Below are 14,880 nucleotides of genomic sequence, written 5' to 3'. Positions count from 1 at the left end.
CAGTTCTTGGAGGATCTCCTGGGAAAACAGGTGGTGACTGTGGCTTGTTGTGGAGCAAGGACATGGGAGGCAAAGCTCTCAGGAAAATTTTTCAGCATGTGTTCTTCTGGAGGTGGCCATTTTGGAAAAATCGGGCCCCACCCATCAGTGCTGAGAAGCCCCAGGCCAAACAATAATCTAGGTGGTATCACAGCCCCACCCATCAGTAAACAGGATGTCTAAAGTACCCCAAGGCATACAGCCACCTCGAATCTCACCCAGAGTCAAAGCCCCACCTATCTGAGGAATAGGAATCAGCCCACCTTCCAGTGGGCAGGCCCCAGTCCCTCCCATTAGGAAGCCTACAGCAAGTCCCCATACCAACTTCAGCCACAAGGGGGACAGACACCAGATTTAAGACAGGCTGCAACACTATCATCCGCAAAAAGGACACCACACCAAAAATCTATAAAAATGAAAGACAGAGAACTATAACTCAGATAAGGGAGAAAGAAAATCCCCCAGAAAAACAGCTAAGTGATCAGGAGATTCTCAGTCTCCAGGAAAAAGACTTTAGACTGTGCATGCTGAAGATGATGCAAGACATTGAAAATAAACTGGAGGCAAATATCGATAATTTAGAGCAAAGCAATACAAGATTTAAATCTTAAGCAACCAGAGATGCAAAATACAATAAATTAAGTAAAAAAATCATTAGAAGCAACCAACAGCAGAATATGGAGGCAGAAGAATGAATAAGTGAGGTGGAGGACAGACTAGTGGAAATCACTGATGCAGAACAAAAAGAGGAAAAAAAGATTGAAAAGCAATGCAGAGAGTCTCAGATAACTCTGGGACAAGGTTAAGCACAAAAACACCTATATTATAGGGGTGCCAGAAGGAGAACATAGAGAAAGGGACAGAAACAAATATTTGAAGTGATAATAGCCAAAAACTTCACTAAAAAGGAAAAGGACCCACTCACTCAAATCCATTAAGCACAACAAGTACCATATAAAATAAACCCAAGGAGGAAAACCCCGAGACATATATTAATCAAACTGACTAAAATAAAAGACAAAGAGAAAATATTGACAGGAGCTAGGGAAAAGTAACAATATATAAGGCAACCCTGGTAAAGTTTTTGGCAGATTTCTCAGCAGAAACTCAGTAGGCCAGAAGGGAGTGGCACGATATACTTAACGTGAGGAAAGGAAAAAAACTCCAACCAAGATTATTTACCCAGCAAGGCTCCCATTCAGATTTAAAGGTGAACTCAAAAGCTCTTCAGATAAGCAAAGCTAAGAGAATTCTGCAACACTAAACCAGCTTTACAGTGAATAGTAAATGAACTTCTCTATGCAGAAAAGAAAAGGCAAAATCAGAAATAAAAATACCACAAATGACAAGGCTCACCCGTAAAGATGTATATATATATGTGTGTGTGTGTGTCTATATACACACATATATACAGTAAATAATATATATACACATACATACAGTAAAATATATATATATATATATATATATATATATATATATATATATATAGTAAAGAATCAAAATCATCCATGCACAATTATGCTACCAAAATCAGAAATTGAGAGGAGGGTACAAATGCAGGATACTGGAGATGCACTTGCAATTAAGAGGCCAACAACTTAAAACAATCTCGTATATATATATTGACTCCTATATCAAAACTTCAGGGCAAATGCAAACCAAAAATCTACAATTGATACACAAATAAATAAGAAAAGTCAATTCAAATAAAACACTAATAATAGTCATCAAATCACAAGAGGAGAGAACAAGAGAATAAGGGACAAAAAAAGAGCAACAAAAACAAATCCAAAACAATGAATAAAATGGCAATCAGAACATACATATTAATAATTACCTTAAATGTTAATGGATGAAATGCCCCAACCAAAAGACATAGACTGACTAAATGGATACAAAAACAAGACCCATACATATGCTGTCTTCAAGAGACCCACTTCAATTCCAGGGACACATACAAATTGAAAATGTGAGGATGGAAGAAAATGTTCCATGCAAACGGGAATCAAAAGACACCTGGAGTAGCAATACCCATATCAGAAAAAATAGACCTTAAAATGAAGAATATTTTAAGAGACAAGAAAGGACACTTCTTAATAATCAAATGATCAATCCTAGAAGAAGATATAGCAATTTTAATTATCTATGCACCCCACATAGTATCATCACAATATATAAAGCAACTGCTAACAACCTTAAAAGGACAAATCAACAATAACCCAATAATAGTGTGGGACTTTAACACCCCACTTACAGCAATGGGATAGCTCATCCAGACAGAAAATCAATAAGGAAACACAGGTCCTGAATGAAGCATTAGACCAGATGGACTTACTAGATATTTTTAGGACATTCCCTCCAAAAGTAACAGAATGAATATTCTTCTCAAGTGCACATAGAACTTTCTGTAAGATTGATCACATCATGAGCTACAAATCAAGCCTAGATAACTTAAAGAAAATTGAAATCATATCAAGCGTCTTTTCTGAACACAACACTGTATGACTGGAAATTGACAACAAGAAAAAAATTGCAAAAACATGAACACGTGGAGGCTAAACAACATGCTACTAAACAACCAATGGGCCACTGAAGAAATCAAAGAGCAAATTAAAAAATACCTACAAGCAAAGGACAACAAAGATACTACACTCCAAAACCTATCAAATGTAGCAAAAGCCCTTCTAAGAGGGAAGTTTATAGCAATACCAGCCTACCTCAGGATAAAGAAAAAAACTCAAATAAACAACCTAACTTTACATCAAAAGCAGCCAGAGAGAGAATAGACAAGACCTAAAGTTAGTAGAAGGAAAGAAATGATAAAGATCAGAGCAGAAATCAATGAAATAGATATGCAGAAAACCATAGAAATGATCAATGAAATGAAAAGCTAGTTCTTTGAAAAGAGAAACAAAATTGATAAGCCCTTAGCCAGACTTATCAAGAAAAAAAGAGAGGGGACACAAATCAATAAAATTAGAAATGAAAAAGGAGAAGTAACATTGGACATCACAGAAATACAAAGGATCATGGGACTACTACATGAAACTATAATCCAATAAAATGGAAAATGTAGATGAAATGGACAAATTTTTAGAAAAGTACAATCTTCTAAGACTAAACCAAGATGAAACATAAAGATGAATGGACCAATCACAAGCACTGAGATTGAAACTGTGATTAAAGAACTTCCACCAAACAAAAGTCCAGGACCAGATGGCTTCACAGGCAAATTCTATAAAACATTTAAAGAGCTAACATGTATCCTTCTAAAACTACTCCAAAAATGTGCAGAGGAAGGAACAGTCCCAAACTCATTCTGTGAGGCCACCATCACCCTGATACCAAAACCAGACAAAGAAAAAGAAAAAAAAAATTACAGGCCAATTTTGATGATGAACATAGATACAAAAATCCTCAACAGAATCGCAAACAGAATCCAACAGTACATTAAAAGGATTGTACATCACAATCAAGTGGGTTTTATTCCAGGGATTCAAGGATTCTTCAATAACCAAAAAATCAATCATTGTGATACAGCACATTAACAAACTGAGGAATAAAAAACATGATCCTCTCAATAGATGCAGAAAACGCCTTTGACAATATCCAACACCCATTTCTGATAAAAACCCTTCAGAAAGTGTGCACAGAGGGAATCTATCTAAACATAATAAAGGCCATATATGACAAACCCACAGTGAATATCATTCTCAGTGGTGAAAAACTGAAAGATTTCCCATCAAGATCAGGAAAAAGACAAGGATCTCTGCTCTCACCACTCCTATTCAACATAGTTTTGGAAGGCCTAGCCATGGCAATTAGAGAAGAAAAAGAAATAAAAGGAATCCAAATTGGAAAGGAAGAAGTAAAACTGTCACTATTTGCAGATGACATGGTACTATACCTGGAGAATCCTAAAGACTCTACCAGAAAACTGTTTGAGCTCATCCATGAATCTGGAAAAGTTAAAGAGATGAAAAATGAGAAAGAGAAATTAAGGAAGCAATCCCATTTACCATTGCATCAAAAAGAATAAAATACCTAGGAGTAAACCTACCTAAAGTGAAAAAAGACCTTTACTCTGAAAGCTGTAAGGTGCTGATGAAAGAAATCAAAGATGACACAAACAGATGGAATGACATACCATGCTCTTGGATTGGAGGAGTCAATATTATCAAAATAACTCTACTATGCAAGACAATCTACAGATTCAAGGAATCTCTATCAAATTACCAAGGACATTTTTTCACAGAACTTGCACAAAATACTGTAAAGTTTGTTTGGAGGCACAAAGAACCAAAATAGCCAAAACCATCCTGAAAATGAAAAATGGAGCTGGAGGAACAAGGCTCCCGGACATCAGAGTATACTACAAAGCAACAGTCATCAAAACCATATGGTACTGGCACAAAGACAGAAACATAGATCAGTGGAACCAGATAGACAGCCAAGAATTAAACCCATGCACCTATAGTCAGCTCATCTATGACAAAGAAGGCAAGAATGTGCAATGGAGAAAAGAGAGCCTGTTCAATAAGTGGTGCTGGGAAAACTGGACAGCCACATGGAAAATAATGAAATGAGAACACTCCCTAACACCATACACAAAAATAAACTCAAAATGGATTGAAGACTTAGATATAAGCCAAGACACTATAAAACTCTTAGTGGAAAACATAGGCCAAACAATCTGTGACAAAACCACAGCAACATCTTCTCAGATCCCCCTCTTAGAGTAATGACAGTAAAAACAAAAATAAGCAAATGGTAATTAATTAAACTTAAAAGTTTTTTCAAACAAGGTAAACCCTAAATGAAACAAAAAGACAACCCAAAAAATGGGAGAAAATTTCTGCAAATGAAGTGACTGACAAGGGATTTATCTCCAAAATTTATAAACACCTTCTTCAGCTCCATACCAAAAATCAAACAACCCCATCAAAAAATGGGCAGAAGTGGTAAACAAGCAGTTGTCCAAAGAAGACATACAGATGGCCTAAAAACACATGAACAGATATTCAACATCACTAATTATTAGAGAAATGCAAATCAAAACAACTATGAGGTACCATCTTTCACTGACCAGAATGGCCATTATCAAAAAGTCTATAAACTATAAGTGTTGGAGAGGGTGTGGAACAAAAACTACACTATTACACTGTTTGTGGGATTGTAAATGGTGCAACCACTGTAGAAAACAGTATGTAGATTCCTTCTGAAACTAAAAATAGAGTTACAATCTGATCCAGCATTCCCAGTCCTGGGCACCTCTCCAGAGAAAACCATGACTTGAAAAGACACATTTACTCCAATGTTCATTGCAGCACTATATACACTAGCCAAGACATGGAAACAACCCAAATGTCCATTGACATAGTAGTAGATAAAGAAGATGTGGTACATATACACAATGGAATATTACTAAGCCATTAAAAGGAAAGAAATAACGGCATTTGCAGCAACATGGATGCACCTAGAAATTATCATGCTAACTGAAGTCAATCAGACAAAGAGACACCAAAGTCAAGTGCTATCACTTACATGTGGAATATGAATAAAGGACACAATGAACTTCTTTGCAGGACAGATACTGACTTTGAAAAACTTATGTTTTCCAAATGAGACAGGTTGGGCTCAGGGGAGATGCACTGAGCATTTGGGTTAGAAATGCTATAAAATTTGGTTGTGATGATTGTTGTACAACTATAAATGCAATAAAATTCATTGAGTAATTTTAAAAACTAAAAAAATAAAATGTTTTAAAAAAGCAAAAGCCTACAATATGCTGTCTTCAAGAGACTCACCTTAGAGAAAAAGACACATATGGATTCAGAGTGAGGGGACAGGAAAAGATATTTCATGCCAATGGACCAGACAGGAAAGAAGGAGTTTCAATTCTCCTATCACCCAAAGTAGACTTTAAAAAATGAAAACCATGAAGAAAGACAAAGAAGGACACTATTTAATGATAAAAGGATCTGTTCAAGAAGAGGATATTAGGAGTTCCTGTCGTGGCGCAGTGGTTAACGAATCTGACTAGGAACCATGAGGTTGCAGGTTCGGTCCCTGCCCTTGCTCAGTGGGTTAACGATCCGGCATTGACGTGAGCTGTGGTGTAGGTTGCAGATGCGGCTCGGATCCCGTGTTGCTGTGGCTCTGGTGTAGGCCAGTGGCTACAGCTCTGATTGGACCCCTAGCCTGGGAATCTCCATATGCCGTGGGAGCGGCCCAAGAAATAACAACAACAACAACAACAAAAAAAAAAAAGAAGAGGATATTATAATTGTCATCCCATACATGCCTAATACATACAACAAATGCTAACACAGATAAAAGCAGAAAGTGATGGGAATACAATAATAGTAGCAGACTTTAACACCCCACTCACATCAATGGACAGATCCTCTAGAGAGAAAACCAATAAAACCACAGAGATCCTAAAGGAAACAATAGAAAAGTTAGACTTAATTGACATTTTTAGGACATTACATCCAAAAAAATAAGAATATACATTCTTCTCAAGTGCATATGAAACATTCTCAAGGATCAACCACATATTGGGGCACAAAACTAACCCCAACAAATTCAAGAAATTACTTCAAGTATCTTCTCTGGCCACAATGGCATGAAAGTAGAAATCAACCACAGGAGAAGAAATGAGAAAAAGCACATTACATAGAGACTAAACAATATGCTCCTAAAAAACCCATGGGTCAATGAGGAAATCAAGAAGGAAATTGAAAAATACCTGGAGGCAAATGATAATGAAGACACAACCTTTCAAAAATCTATTGGATGGTGCAAAAGCAGTGCTCAGGGAAGTTAATAGCAATATAGGCATTCAAAGAAAGAGAAAAATCTCAAATTGATAACTTAACCCACCACCTAAATGAATTAGAAAAAGAAACACAAAGAAAACCTAAAGTTGGTAAAAGAAAGGAAATCATAACTATCAAAGCAGAAATCAATAAAATAGTGAATCAAAACAAAAGAAAAATCAATAAAATCAAAGTTAGTTCTTTGAAAGGGTAAACAAAATTGACAAACCTCTGGCCAGAGTAACCAAGAAGAGGATAGACAGAATCCAAATAAACAAAATGAGAAATGAATGAGAACAAATTACAATGGACAGCGCAGAACTAAAAAAAAAAAAAAGTAAGAGTATACTATGAAACATTTCAAGCCAACAAATTTGACAACCTAGAAGACACTTGCAGTTCACCAAATGTGAATCAAGAAGAAATAGGTTAACTAAGCATATTAGTCACTATAAATGACATTGAGTCTGTCGTAAAAACAATCCCTACAAACAAAAGCCTATGACCATATGGCTTCACAGGAGAATTCTACCAAACATACAAAGAAGAACTTATACCCATCCTCTTTAAACTTTTCAAAAGGTTGAAGAAGAAGGAACACTCCAAAGACATTCTATGATGCCACCATCACCCTAATACCAAACCAGACAAAGAAACCACCAAAAAGGAAAACTATAGGCCAACATCTTTGATGAATATAGACACAAATATTCTCAACAAAACTGTAGCCAACTAAATAAAACAACATATCAAAAGGATCGTATACCACGATCAAGTGGGATTCATCCCAGGTTCACAAGAATGGTTCAACATATGCAAATCAATCAATGTCATACACCACATTAACAAGAGAAAAGTCAAAAACCATATGATAATCTCAATAGATGCAGAAAAAGCATTTGAAAAAGTCCAATATCCATTCATGATAAAAACTCTTACCAAAGTGGTTATAGAGGGAACATTCCTTAACATAATCAAAGCCATTGATGACACACCCACAGCAAATATAATACTCAATGGGGAAAAGCTGAAAGCCTTCCCACTAAAATCTGGAAAGAGATAAGCGTGCCCACTCTCTCCACTGTTATTCAACATAGCACTGTAAGTCTTAGACATAGAAGTCAGATTTAAAAAAAAAGAAATAAAATGTATCCAAATTGGAAGAGATAAAATTGTCACTGTATTCAGATGACATGATACTATATATAGAAAACCTTAAGTACTCCACACAAAAACTGCATGACCTGATCAACAAATTCAGCAAAGTAGCAGGATACAAGATTAACATTCAGAAATTGGTTGCATTTCTGTATATTAACAATGAAATATTAGAAAAGGAATACAAAAATACAATAACTTTTAAAATCACACCCCAAAAAGTCAACTACCTGGGAATAAACCTGAACAAGGAAGTGAAAGACTTATATGCTGAGAACTATAAAACATTCATCATGGACATTAAAGAGGATTCAAGGAAATAGAAAGATACTCCATGCTCCTAGGTTGGAAAAACTAATGTTGTAAAAATGGTCATATTACCTGAAGCAATCTGCAGATTCAAGGCAATCCCTATCAAACTACCCAAGACATTTTTAACAGAACTAGAACAAACAACCCCCAAATTTATATGGAACAGTAAAAGACCCAGAATTGCCAAAGCAATTCTGAGGAAGAAAAACCAAGCAGGAGGAATAACTCTTAAAGACTTCAGGCAATATTAATGAGCCACAGTAATGAAGACAATGTGGTACTGGTACCAAAACAGACTTACAGACCAATGTAGCAGAACAGAGAACTCAGAAGCAAACCCAGACACCTATGGTCAATTAATCTTTGACAAAGGAGGCAAGAATATATAGTGGAAAAAAAGATGGTTTTTTCAGCAATTGGTGCTAGGAAAACTGGACAGCCACATGTAAATCAGTGACCCTGGAACACACCCACACACCATGCCCAAAAATAAAATCATAATGGCTGAAAGTCTTAGATGTAAGACAAGATACCATCAAACTCCTGGAAGAGAACATAGGAAAAACAGTCTCTGACATCAACCTTACAAATGTCTTCTCAGGTCAGTCTCCCAAGGCAACAGAAATAAAAGCAAAAATAAATCAATGGTAACTAATCAAACTGACAAGTTTTACACAGCAAAGGAAACCATTAAAAAACTAAAAAATAAAAAGACAACCTAAGGAATGTGAGAAAATAATTTCAAATGATTCAATTGACAAGGGCTTAATCTCTGAAATATGCAAACAACTTATACAACAACTCAAGATAAAAAACAAACAAAAAAATCAATCCAATGGAGAAATGGGTAAAAGACCTGAATATACATTTCCCCAAAGAAGATATACAAATGACTCACAAGCACACTAAAAAATCCTAAATCAGTACTGATTAATAGAGAAATGGAAATCAAAACTACTATGAGATAACAACTCACACCACTCCGAATGGCCATATTAATGAGGCAACAAATAACAAATGCTGGAGCAGGTGTGGAGAAAAGGGAACCCTTCTACACTGTTGGTTGGAATGTAAATTGGTACAACCACTGTGGAAAACAGTATGGAGGTTCCTCCAAAATCTAAATATAGAACTACCATATGACCCAGGAGTCCTATTTTGGGGCATCTATCCAGACAAAATTTTCCTTGAAAAAGACACACACACACATGTATGATCATTTCAGCACTATTCACAATAACCATGACATGGGAACAACATAAATGTCCATTGACTGATGAATGGATTAAGAAGATGGGTGTATATATGCAGTGAAATACTACTCAGCCATAAAGAAGAACAAAATAATGCCATTTGCAGCAACATGGATGGAACTAGAGAGTCAGACAGTGAGGTAAGTCAGAATGGGAATGACAGATACCATATGATATCACCTTTATCTAGAATATAGTATACAGCACAAATGAACCTTTCCTCAGGGGATAAAATCATGGACTTGGAGAACAGACTTTGGTTGCCAAGGGGGAGGTCTAAGGAGTGTGTTGGACTGGGAATCTGGGTTTAATATATGTAAACTATTGCTTTTGAATGATAAGCAATGAGATCCTGCTGTATAGTAACAGGGAACTATATCTAGTCATTTATGAGGGAGCATGATAATGTGAGAAAAAATAAGGCATATATGTATGTGTGTGTGAGACTAGCTCACTTTGCTGTACAGTAGAAAATTGACAAAACACTGTAAACAACTACAATGGAAAAAATAAATATCATTAAAAAAGAATCATAGAGCAAACAAAAATCTCAAAAAAATAAAATTTAATAATGAATGTGTTCATTCAACAAATGACCTCCTAAAATCAAAAAATAAAGTAGACTCATTTATGGATATTTTATGTGCTCAATGTATTCATATGCATACAAGTAGAAATTCAAATAGTAGAGTAAATTCTCATGGAAAAATAAAGCTATAAAATAGATACAAAAACAAATGGATTTAGGAGGGGGAGGGAGTGGGGTGGATTGGGAGCTTGTGGTTAATAGATGCACACTATTGCCTTTGGAATGGATTAGCAATGAGATACTTCTGTGTAGCCCTGAGAACTATGCCTGGTCACTTGAGATGGAGCATGATCATGTGAGAGAATAGAATGTGTATAGAATAGTATGTGTAACTGGGTCACCATACTGTACAGTAGAAAAGTAATTATATTGGGAAAAGAACAATTAAAAATAAATAAATCTGAAATTTTCTAAATAAAAACCATTGTGGAAAGATAAAAAATGAATACTAGAAGGCTGAAGTACTTTGACTTTACCCTTTGTTTTCCTGTTTGTTTTATTTGATTTCCATCATGAAGCAGAATTAATTTTAAAAGCAGCAAATAGAATAGGAATCTCCCCTGGGGGGAAAAATCCCTCTTCACATCCCTGGCTATGACCTGTCAGGGGAAACATGAACCTGGTAGGAAGGGCCAGGAAGGGGGTCTCCCCACATCACCTTCTGGGCTCCCATGCACAGGCACCTCCCTGAGGTTCCTCCTAAGGACAGTGTTGCCTCACAGTCTGCCCTGAGAACCATCTGCCTGAGAATCACCTGGCCCCAGATATCATGAATATGCATCACTGCATGTGGAGCTGGAATCTGCATCGTTAACAAGCTCCCTAGGCGATTCTACAGAACATCCAAGTTTAGGGACCACTGCCCTAGGGCATCTGTCCTGGAGGCAGGAGGAGGTAAACTGAGCAATTAACATAGGTTTAATGCATGTCTCTTTACCAAGAGCTTGGTGCCCTGTCCCCTTGGGTCCTTTCCCTGGTGACTAGAGCATAGTCTTCACCTCTCCATTTCTGAAGGGGGTGAATTAACTGAGGAGTAAGCTCCTGGATCATGACTTTTCTCTCTGATGCTGGTCAGAGGTTCAGGACTACAGAAGTTGTGGATGCATCTGGTCTCAGGGCATCCTACAGAAAAGGTGAGAAGCCAGTCCATACTCCTGTCATCTAGATCAACCAAGCATAAATTTCAGAGCAGATCAATACATCTTTCAGCAGGAGCAGGGGTGGTGATGGTGGTATGTGTGTGTGTACACAGGTGATTAGCACTTATCTGTGCCTTCCTTAAACCACCTCTGATTACTAGTTCTTAAAGATGTATAAAGAAGACATTCTTGGCTTCTCTCTGAACTTTCTTGATAACAGCTTTTTTCTTCTCATATTGTGCATGTTGATGAGGTCATGAGGGGTTGGTTTCTGTGTGTGTATGTGTGTTTGTATGTGTGTGTATGTGTGTATATATATAATTTTATTTATGTTTGAGTATAGTTTATTTACATTTTTTCATTTTAGGCTGTACAGAAAAATTACACAGTCATTTTTTATACACACACACACATATACATAGAAATATACATACATTATTTTTCTCATATTATATATATTTATTTATATTTATACAAACATCCTTTTTTCATATACATAATTTTTCTCATATTATATATATATATTTATATTTATACAAACATCCTTTTTTCATATACATACATTATTTTTCTCATATTATATATATATATTTATATTTATACAAACATCCTTTTTTCATATACATACATTATTTTTCTCATATTATATATATATATTTATATTTATACAAACATCCTTTTTTATACTATTTTTTTTAAACATGTTTTTTGTTTGTTTGGTTTTTTTTTTGTCTTTTTTTTTTTTTGCTATTTCTTGGGCCGCTCCCGCGGCATATGGAGATTTCCAGGCTAGGGGTTGAATCGGAGCCATAGCCACCGGCCTACGCCAGAGCCACAGCAATGCTGGATCCGAGCCGCATCTGCAACCTACACCACAGCTCATGGCAACGCCAGATCGTTAACCCACTGAGCAAGGGCAGGGACCAAACCCGCGACCTCATGGTTCCTAGTCGGATTCGTTAACCACTGTGCCACGATGGGAACTCCTATTTTTTCATATTTTATATATATATATATATATATATATATATATATATATATATATATATATTTATACAAACATCCTTTTTTTCATACTATCTTACATCATGTTTTATCCTATGAGATTGGTTATAGATGTTGTTGAATCAGAGAGGTAACAGAATGATGAACATGAGTACTAGTAAAAATGTATATAACTGGCAGTAATATTGTTAGTTTTCCAAACAGTGATATTGCAAGACTGAGCTCCAGGACACTTGGATTCCAAGCAATAGGTATGCTTCTCTTTCTTTGACATTTATATATAATGGATAATTTCACTATTTATTTTTGATCCACTTTGCTTTGACAATGTGTTGTTGAAACTTCCTCTAAATAAAACTTATTAATTGGTTTTATATTTCAGAAGTTCAATATTTTATAACTTGAAGGTCAAGATTATGTATGTTTGTAAATGTAGAGACAAAAACCGTAAATTATACAGATTTAATTTTACATCCATCTCCTAGGTCGTTTTTGTGCAAACAATTATACATAGCTGCAAATGATGATTAAGAGGTTGACTCTCTCCTAAATGAAGAAAATATTCCACTGAGCCAGGTTCTCTTCTGTATACAACTGTCTTGTCTGATAGTAAGATCTCTCAATTCACAAGATGATTCCATCCACTTTAAAGGATTTTTGTAGGGTTTTGGCAATGCAGACAGACCTTAGCATATTCAGCAGTAGAAAAGCATCCTGTTATCTGCTGCTGGAAATCATAATGTGATGGTTTCTGCTTCTCTTACTCTCCATTCATGCCAGCAGACAGGAGAGGAGCATGAGGAGAGAGAACCAGAGCAGCATGTCCGAGTTCCTCCTCCTGGGGCTCCCCATCCAGCCAGAGCAGCAGGGCATCTTCTTTGCCCTGTTCCTGGGCATGTATCTGACCACAGTGCTGGGAAACCTACTCATCATCCTGCTCATCAGACTGGACCCTCGCCTCCACACCCCCATGTACTTCTTCCTCAGCCACCTGGCCTTCTCTGACATTTCCTTTTCATCTGTCACTGTCCCTAAGATGCTGATGAACATGCAGACTCAGGATCAATCCATCTCCTATGCAGGGTGCATAGCACAGATGTATTTTTTCATATTTTTTACTGTTCTGGATGATTTCCTTCTGACCTCAATGGCCTATGACAGGTATGTGGCCATCTGTCACCCTCTGCATTATACCACCATCATGAGAGAGGGACTGTGTACCTTACTGGTAACTGTATCTTGGATTCTCTCCAGTGCCAATGCTCTGTGTCACACACTTCTTCTGACCCAGCTGTCTTTTTGTGCTGACAACACCATTCCTCATTTCTTCTGTGACTTTGGTGTCCTGCTCAAGCTCTCCTGCTCAGACACATCTCTCAATGAGCTGGTCATTTTCACAGTAGGACTGGCAGTCATCACCTTCCCACTAACATGCATCTTGGTCTCTTATGGCCACATTGGGGCCACCATCCTCAAGATTCCATCCACCAAGGGCATCTGCAAAGCCTTGTCCACGTGTGGCTCCCACCTGTCTGTGGTTTCTCTGTATTATGGGACAATTATTGGGCTGTATTTTGTACCCTCATCCAGCACCTCCAGTCCCAAGGACACAATTTCCTCTGTGATGTACACAGTGGTCACCCCATTGCTGAACCCCTTCATTTACAGTCTGAGGAACAGGGACATGAAGGGGGCCCTGGAGAAACTCTTCCACAAGGCCGCAGTCTTGTCTCAGTGATGTTTGCTCGTCTTTATAACAGACACACATAGTCACATAACTTCATATCCTTCAAGTCTAATCTTGAGTCCAGCCTGTAATGAATACTCAGTAAATATTTGGTAACTCGAATTGCAGTTACACTTATTCTGTATCTTCCTAGCAACTCATTAGTATAAATTGTGAATTTTCAATTTATATGGATTATTGCTTATTTACAATATTAAGCAATTACATAGCTAAGAGATCTTAAGTCAGTTCTTTTATTTACCAGGAATTTATTGTTCTCCACATATCTTTATTGAGGTTAAATTGATATATAAATTGTGTATATAGTTAAAGTGTTCAGATTGATATTTTGATGTGTATACATTGTGAAATAACCACCACAATCAAGTTATTTTCCATACTCATTATCTCCACACATTTAGCATTTTAATTTATTTGTGTGTGCAGTGAGAGGACTTATGATCCACTTCACTTGTAATTACTGTGTATACAATACAGTCTGGTTTGCTCTAGTCATTATGCTGTACATTCTAGCTCAGGAGAACTTATTCCTCTTGCACAAATGGAACTTTGTCCATTATGCTGGTGACAGAATCAAACTCTAAACAAGACAGATACTGCATGATATAATTTTATGTGGATACTAAAAAAGTCAAATTCATAGAGCAGAGGATAGGATGGTGGTAGCTAGGGCCTGGGGAGGAGGACATGAGGGTCCTTATGATTTGGTGGAAGCTCCAGGCTGACCAGGCTCCCATGGCATAGAAAGGTGACAGAGCTGGGACTTGGTAAAGTATGGCCTTTTGTTTCCTTACTTAACATTCAGCATTCTTTG

The 14,880-nt window shown here is 36.8% G+C and overlaps 1 protein-coding gene across 1 annotated transcript; it reads left to right on the top strand.

The window, feature by feature from the left end:
* Positions 1 to 3,932: 3,932 nt before the first annotated feature.
* On the top strand, positions 3,933 to 14,057 carry LOC125121395 (olfactory receptor 1J4-like). Its single transcript, XM_047769622.1, has 2 exons — positions 3,933 to 3,940; positions 13,115 to 14,057. The coding sequence occupies exons 1-2, from the start codon at positions 3,933 to 3,935 to the stop codon at positions 14,055 to 14,057; spliced, it is 951 nt and encodes a 316-aa protein (XP_047625578.1).
* The last annotated feature ends 823 nt before the right edge of the window (positions 14,058 to 14,880 follow it).

This window comes from Phacochoerus africanus, chromosome 2, assembly GCF_016906955.1.
Source record: "Phacochoerus africanus isolate WHEZ1 chromosome 2, ROS_Pafr_v1, whole genome shotgun sequence".
NCBI classification, from domain to species: Eukaryota; Metazoa; Chordata; class Mammalia; order Artiodactyla; family Suidae; genus Phacochoerus; species Phacochoerus africanus.
This window is presented reverse-complemented; position numbering and strand designations above follow the sequence as displayed.